This window comes from Carassius gibelio, chromosome B14 (genome assembly GCF_023724105.1).
Source record: "Carassius gibelio isolate Cgi1373 ecotype wild population from Czech Republic chromosome B14, carGib1.2-hapl.c, whole genome shotgun sequence".
Taxonomy (NCBI): domain Eukaryota; kingdom Metazoa; phylum Chordata; class Actinopteri; order Cypriniformes; family Cyprinidae; genus Carassius; species Carassius gibelio.
Genome location: NC_068409.1, coordinates 4,307,225 through 4,314,188, shown reverse-complemented (window position 1 = coordinate 4,314,188; position 6,964 = coordinate 4,307,225). Strand labels below are relative to the sequence as shown.

The 6,964-nt window shown below is 37.3% G+C and overlaps 1 protein-coding gene across 1 annotated transcript; it reads right to left on the bottom strand.

Moving 5' to 3' along the window:
• Nucleotides 1–354: 354 nt before the first annotated feature.
• nkx1.2lb (NK1 transcription factor related 2-like,b) lies at nucleotides 355–5,824 on the bottom strand. The gene is made up of 2 exons (XM_052573782.1): nucleotides 4,320–5,824; nucleotides 355–2,500 (listed from the first exon to the last, which is right to left on the bottom strand). Exons 1-2 carry the CDS (start codon nucleotides 4,717–4,719, stop codon nucleotides 1,794–1,796), a joined length of 1,107 nt encoding a protein of 368 aa, XP_052429742.1. The 5' UTR covers nucleotides 4,720–5,824; the 3' UTR covers nucleotides 355–1,793.
• Between the last annotated feature and the right edge of the window lie 1,140 nt (nucleotides 5,825–6,964).

The following is a 6,964-nucleotide window of genomic DNA, read 5'->3' as shown; positions in this document are numbered from 1 at the left end:
TATATATATATATATATATATATATATACGTACGAATAAAGAAACCTACTTCCATAAATCTGTAAATAAGTATTACGATTTTCAACGGATGACGAAAAATATGTTAATCGGACAAAAATAATTAAGATCGTCATGTCCGTCTTTTCATACGTGTTCAAGGTAAGGATTATAATTTCCCCCATACGTAAATATTTTATTTACTTGCAAAATGTGGAGAAAAAAAAATCTAAAATATTTTATGCATTCTAATTGTAATAATAATGATAACAATACATAGTTAACGTGAAATGCTTTTGCACCCATTTCATTGTGCATTTGTCTGGACACGAAACAAGTTATACGTTGGCGTGCAGGAAACGAATTTAGCAATTGTTTTAAAATATATTTTATAATATATCTTAAATTGTTTTAAAACACCATTTTATGAAACAATCACTAACATTATCCCGTTGAATTTTGCGTAAAATAAAACTTTGCTTATTATAGGTTTAATGTAATGTTTACGCCATTCGAAATTTAAGCAGTGTACAAAGCATGCATCAAAAACAATTGCACAAGCAAGGCTGAAACTATAATTCGTTTTAAGGCGTTGGATTCCTTAATATTACTTATTCTAATATTTATAGGTTACTTAAAGTACGCAAATTTCAGAAACAACAGAGTCCTGTTTTAGACGTCACAGTTTTTCTTTCAGTATCAAGCTGAAATCTAACAATAATAGACAAAAATATTTTTAACAAACAAAACTGTAAATTGCAATAGAAGTATTCTAATAGCCTCTTTTCAACTGCATTTCTGTAGTTATCAGCTAACATTTAGGCTACGTTATTGATATTTAAGCAACTATCAAAACAATAAGTAAATTTAAAAGGAACATATATTATTTTAAATATTTATAAATGTAAAATTATAATATTTTCTACATGATAAATTCGTAGATATAGGTAAATAGGTAGGCTAATGTTCAAGTAAATCAACTCAACAATAAACTATTTTGGCCTGAGTCATTAAACATAAGGTTTTCAAAGGGGAAAAACTTTATATATTCGTAAAAACGACGTGAAATGTAAGGTAAACGATTACCAATAGAACACCTGTTCGCTCTTCATTGAACGAAATTGACCGCAATTAATCCCAGCGTTTTAAGCGGTTTCTCAGTTTAGAAAATTCAATTTCAAATCATGGATTAGCATATAGTGCAAGATCATGTAAAACTTGGTTTTAAATTTAGTTCATAAAGCCAGGCTTATGACAACGAAATGTTTGACAACTTATCTGTCATCTGCCATTTTATTTCAACCATTTAATTGGGAGACAAACAATTAAATAATAGCATAGTCTATGCAACGTCAGAATTAAATAATATGGCCCACAGTAAAAAAAAAAAAAAAAAAAAAAAAAAAAAAAAAACTTTTCATTAGGCTTATGTTTACACGATTTTTCTTTGTTTCAGTACATAATCGTTTAATTCCCTACTACATTTGCTATCAAAGTTAATGTCTAAACACATTTCATAACTAAATATATACAGTTTGACCTTCAGAAATATTCACAGTTGATCAAAACGAAGCAAATTTAAATTAGATTTAATTATTAGCATGTAATGCCGAAAATTATTTCTAATTCTGGGTTTGCCACAGTGCAGAATGGTTGCTATATCTCGGTTTTTAAGACCTATCAAATGTCTTTGCAAGTGTGTGACAGCATAGTGCTTCATGTTAAAAATGTTCCTGTGCAGAGTTGACCGGACGTTTTGTTTCTTCCGATGCAGGGCACCTCCTAAAGATTTCTTCTTATAAGTGTGGTGCGTAAAATGTGGGAGCTCCATAAGTCTGAGAGCCGAGCATGAAGGGTGACAGTACCGCGTGACCCGGCAGAAAGGGTAACTGAGTGGTGCATACGAGTCCTCCTGGCGTGTGACCCGGATAGCTGGTGTGCATGGACAGATGACCGTTCATAGGAGGAGACGGGCTCAGAGGACTCAGGCCGCTCAGTCCGTTGCTCGGTCCACCTCCGCTCCCGCTTGTCGGTGCGCTCGTGTCCGCGCCTGGGTTCTGTTTCTTCCACTTTGTCCGACGGTTCTGAAACCATATTTTCACCTGAGTCTCCGTCAAGCTCAAAGACAGCGCCAGGTTGAGGCGTTCGCACACGGACAGGTATCGCGTCGACTTAAATTTGTTCTCCAGAGCCACCAACTGCTCGTACGTGAACGCAGTCCGGGCCCTTCTGGGTTTTCCAGACTTCGAGTCCGAGCCGGAGCGCTTACGCTTGGGCTTCACCGGGTGACTCTGTCCGTTTGATGAGGACTGTTGAGTCTGCTGTCCTTCTGGACTTTTGTTTAGTGAGTCGTCGTCCTCGTGCTGCCCAAACTCGGCGTCGTTGTTTCCTAGCAGGGCGCTGCTCTCCTCGCTGCACAGATCCTCCTGCAGCTCGATGTCCGACTGATTCCCTCGGGTAAAATCAGCCTCACATTCATCTGACCGGAACACAAATCCGTCTTCTGTGGTAACACAAAACACTGTTATTAAAAGTCAGCTTTACACCAATGACCTGAATGCACAGGTGAATTTACCGAGTTTAACACACGCTGATATGAATTTGATAGCGCCAACGGGGGTAGTACATTCAGTCGTTTCTTACTCTACATTTCCTAAAATGTTCTTATCTATTTTCCTATTTTTATTTTTTTTTTCTAAATAAAATCCTTGATTTTCAAATTGAACTATATAACATCTCTTGTAATGTGATTTTGATTGAGTAATATAGAAATTGTTTTCTACTTGAACTGTCTTCTTTATATTAAGTGGGGACAGAGTAGATAGCACTTCTTTTGGTGTGTCAATTCGTCTTGACATCTTAAATCACAGCACGGTCGACTAATCGATAACTCTCAATTTACTCATCCATTTAAAGCGGCTGTTAAAAACAGCACAAACCTTATCAAATTATTGCAGCCTACAATTACTGTTTATTGAAAATTGCTTTCGCGCGTTGCCTCCAATCAATCATAGAGGTTGACACATATGTGTCCTTGCAAATGCAGGCACAGAAGATAAGATGATCCCACGAAAACCGTGCTTTCTGTTTTCACCATTTAGAAACGATACAAAGCATTAATATATTTGAAGAAAAGAAGAAAAAGAAAAAGAAGAAGAAGAAGAAGAAGAAGAAGAAGAAGAAGAAGAAGAAGAAGAAGAAGAAGAAGAAGAAGAAAAGCAATTAAACGCATTTGATTGCGTTTAATTTAACTCAACTTGCTGCGTAAAGAGGCTGATAATGTGGAGAATCTGTTCCAGACTGGTCGATATCCTATTATAGAAATTAGTATATCGCTTTCAGGCAGCTTGCAAAATCTTTCTCAACATGTAAATTATAGGACCAAAATTCGGATAATTACAAGATTAAACCCTATTATACTTAAAGGAGATATTGATCATGGATCTCAAAAAAAAAAAAAAAAAAAAAAATTCGGACAGCTCGAGTATAATGCTCCAAAATAATTCTTAAACTTAATAATTATCTGAAACTTAGTTTCAGTATATTCCCTTGACAAGTAAAAATGGCAAGTGACATACTACATTTAAAAAATTAGTTTCTAGCTGTCTCAAGAGTAACTGTAAAAGTAATATCTAATAACAATCCTAAGAATTCCCCATTTCAGTCCACAGCCACTCAATTATAAGACTTAACATGTTTATTTACAAGTATTTAAATGATTAAAAAAAGGAGACAATTCCTTCTGTAAATGAACTTCAGTTAAAATCCATCTTTATGGCTTTTCTAGGTTCAGAAAATGAGGTTTAAGGTCTAGTTCCATTTGCTAACAATAAAGCAATTATTTTTTCTATACAAAAATAGGCACCCTAGACAACAAAACTGGTTTGAATATGGGCATTCAAGCAGTGTCCTTCAATTACATGTCGTAAAAACTATTTGAAACATGTTATTATTATAAATTAATTTTCATCACCTAAATAATTACGAGACTACATTGATAATTCGTATTTTTATTAATTCATTTGATACACCACGGTATCATTTTAAGTGAAAAGTTAATTATAATCGTGAAAAACTTTTTTCCAAAACAGTGACCATTCACAGCACATTTTTACTCTTTTTAACTTTTTACCCTTCTACATCAATGTAACATTTTGCATTAAGATGTTTAATTGAATTAAAAAATTCTCCAACACATTTCAATTATATAGCCTAATTAGAATGTATATGCTACAATGCTGATGTTGAAAAAAAAAATTTTGTCCATATTATTTGTACTTTCGCGCATGTCATTTTAAACAATGGTAACTTACTTAAAATACCTGATGTTTTTTTACAGTCGTAGTCCTCTTGATAAGACTTGTGCTCGATCGTATGATTTGAGTCATCGCTTCTGTTTTCTGTACCAAACGTGAAATCACAACCTGTCCTATTAGGTGTTTGCCTCTTACTAGTAAATTTATTGGGGTCCAAAATGTCCAGAACCGAGAACGAGGTTGTCCGGTGTACGGTAGGAGGCGCGCCCGCGGGTGAAGGCTCGTGTCTCGGTGAGGTTTCTTGGCTCTCCGCCGGTAAAGCATCTCTCCCTCCGGCGCAGTTAAACACGGGCAGTTCTCCGGCAGCGAGGCGCTTGTCGTCCATGCCGTCCTGCGGAGCGACCACGATCACGCCGGCAGCGGCAGGTACGATGGAGTCGCCAACCTGCACTTTATCCCGGTTCATAGCTCTCCAGAGGGCAGCACAGCCGTCTGACTTCTGTTCTCTTTTGCCGTTCTTTATTCAACAGTACACATGCTGGTGAAAATACATAGACAAATAAGTTCAGACTGCTACTTAAGATGATTTTGGTCAGGAGTTGATCCAGCCGGTCTTTAGATGGTGATGCTGATGTCCCCCTGCTCAGGTCCTTTTTTGGGTTTGAACCGTCTCCTTGGGACACCCCGTCGTTTATGTCACATACACACACGCTCGCGCGCGCCCAGCTGGATACCCTCCCCTCTACACAGCTCTGACCATCTCCAAAACTTAAAGCCGTGGCTTATTTATGCATTAATATTCCACTGTGAGTGGTAATTGGCTACAAATTAATCCCATGCCTCTAATAGCCTATTATCTCCGTCTGAGTATGAGAAGCACCAGAGGAGAGTGAGCGATGATGTGGCCTCTGATATACACAGCTGTCAACTCACACCCAACGTGGTGGCACTGGACTGGAAACGCACTAAATAGGCTTATTTTCCCCCACTTTCTCCCTCCCATCTCCCGCGCTCGGTTGAGGTTACGAAAATCATTGTTTCCAGAGAAATTAATGAGAAAATGGGCCACTTGAAAGCGGCGATGTCTTGGAGTGGTTAACAGTGAATCTTTTTAATTTGATGACGAAACAGAAACACATAGAAGCGATTTTTAATTGTTAATTGGCCGATAATTGTTAATCGTTAATAATAGTTCAGATGAAAAAGCGCCACATAAGTGTGACACAATTGCATTTTCTTTTGTTTGGTTTAGAGGTGCAACTTGAAAAAGGTCAGTTCTTTGCAATTACTGCAATCATAAGCAAGAAACTAAAAGTTGCACAAAAATGGGTAAAACAATCAGCTGTAAAGATGAACATGATTATTCTATCAAGACCGGACCCATGGGAGTGACGATATAAGCCCCTGCAAAGAGGCTTCATGGGCCATGACATTCAACTTTTAATCTGATCTATTGAGGGGCCAAATAATAGCCATTATAATAGGCTTTCCCATGAGTGTTTCTCAATTTTGTAGCCTAAATTTGTGCAGACTGTCATACTAATTTTAACAAGCTGATTAAATAAAGTACATTTTACATTGCAAAACCTTGCACTTGCACCTTGATTATGTTGCAAATGTAGACTCAGATATGTTTATCCATGAAAGCACAATTTGTCTATCCATGAAAACACACGATTGGCTGTTGAGTCAGCCAGGCTGTTTTGCTAGCTGAATGGGGAATTACTGTAATTAGAAAAAAATCTCCCAGTAGGCCACTGAATGATTTAGTCAATTTAATCATATTATGCACAATAATTTGCATGTTGTGACAATTGTCCAATTCACAGACCCCCAAGTCTACACACACCTAGGTGTGCTATTTGATAGCAATCTTTCCTTAGAAAGCCACGTTTCTAGCATTTGTAAAACTGCATTTTTGCATCTCAAAAATTTATATCTAAATTCTGACCTATGCTCTCAATGTCGAATGCAGAAATGTTAATTCATGCGTTTATGACCTCAAGGTTAGATTATTGTAATGCTTTATTGGGTGGTTGTCCTGCATGCTTAATAAACAAACTCCAGCTAGTCTAAAATGAAACAGCTAGAGTTCTTACTAGAACCAGGAAGTATGACCATATTAGCTTACAAGCTTACTTATTACTTATAAAGCCCTGAATGGTTTAGCACCTCAGTATTTGAACAAGCTCTTGTTACATTATAATCCTCTACGTCCGCTACGTTCTCAAAACTCTGGCAACTTGATAATACCTAGAATATTAAAATCAACTGCGGGCGGCAGATCCTTTTCCTATTTGGCGCCTAACCTTTGGAATAACCTACCTAACATTTTTCGGGAGGCAGACACACTCTTGCAGTTTAAATCTAGATTAAAGACACATCTCTATAACCTGGCATACACATAACATACTAATATGCTTTTAATATTCCAGTCAATTAAAAGATTTTTTAGGCTGCATTAATTAGGTAAACCGGAACCAGAGAAACTCTTCTCATAACACCCTTGCTACAATTTTTAGGAGAATGGCATCTACGCTAATATTTGTCTGTTTCTCTCTTATTCCTAGGTCACCGTAGCCACCAGATCCAGTCTGAATCCAGATCAGAGGGTCACTGCAGTCACCCGGATCCAGTACGTATCCAGACCAGATGGTGGATCAGCACCTAGAAAGGACCTCTACTGCCCTGACAGCGGAGACCAGGACAAC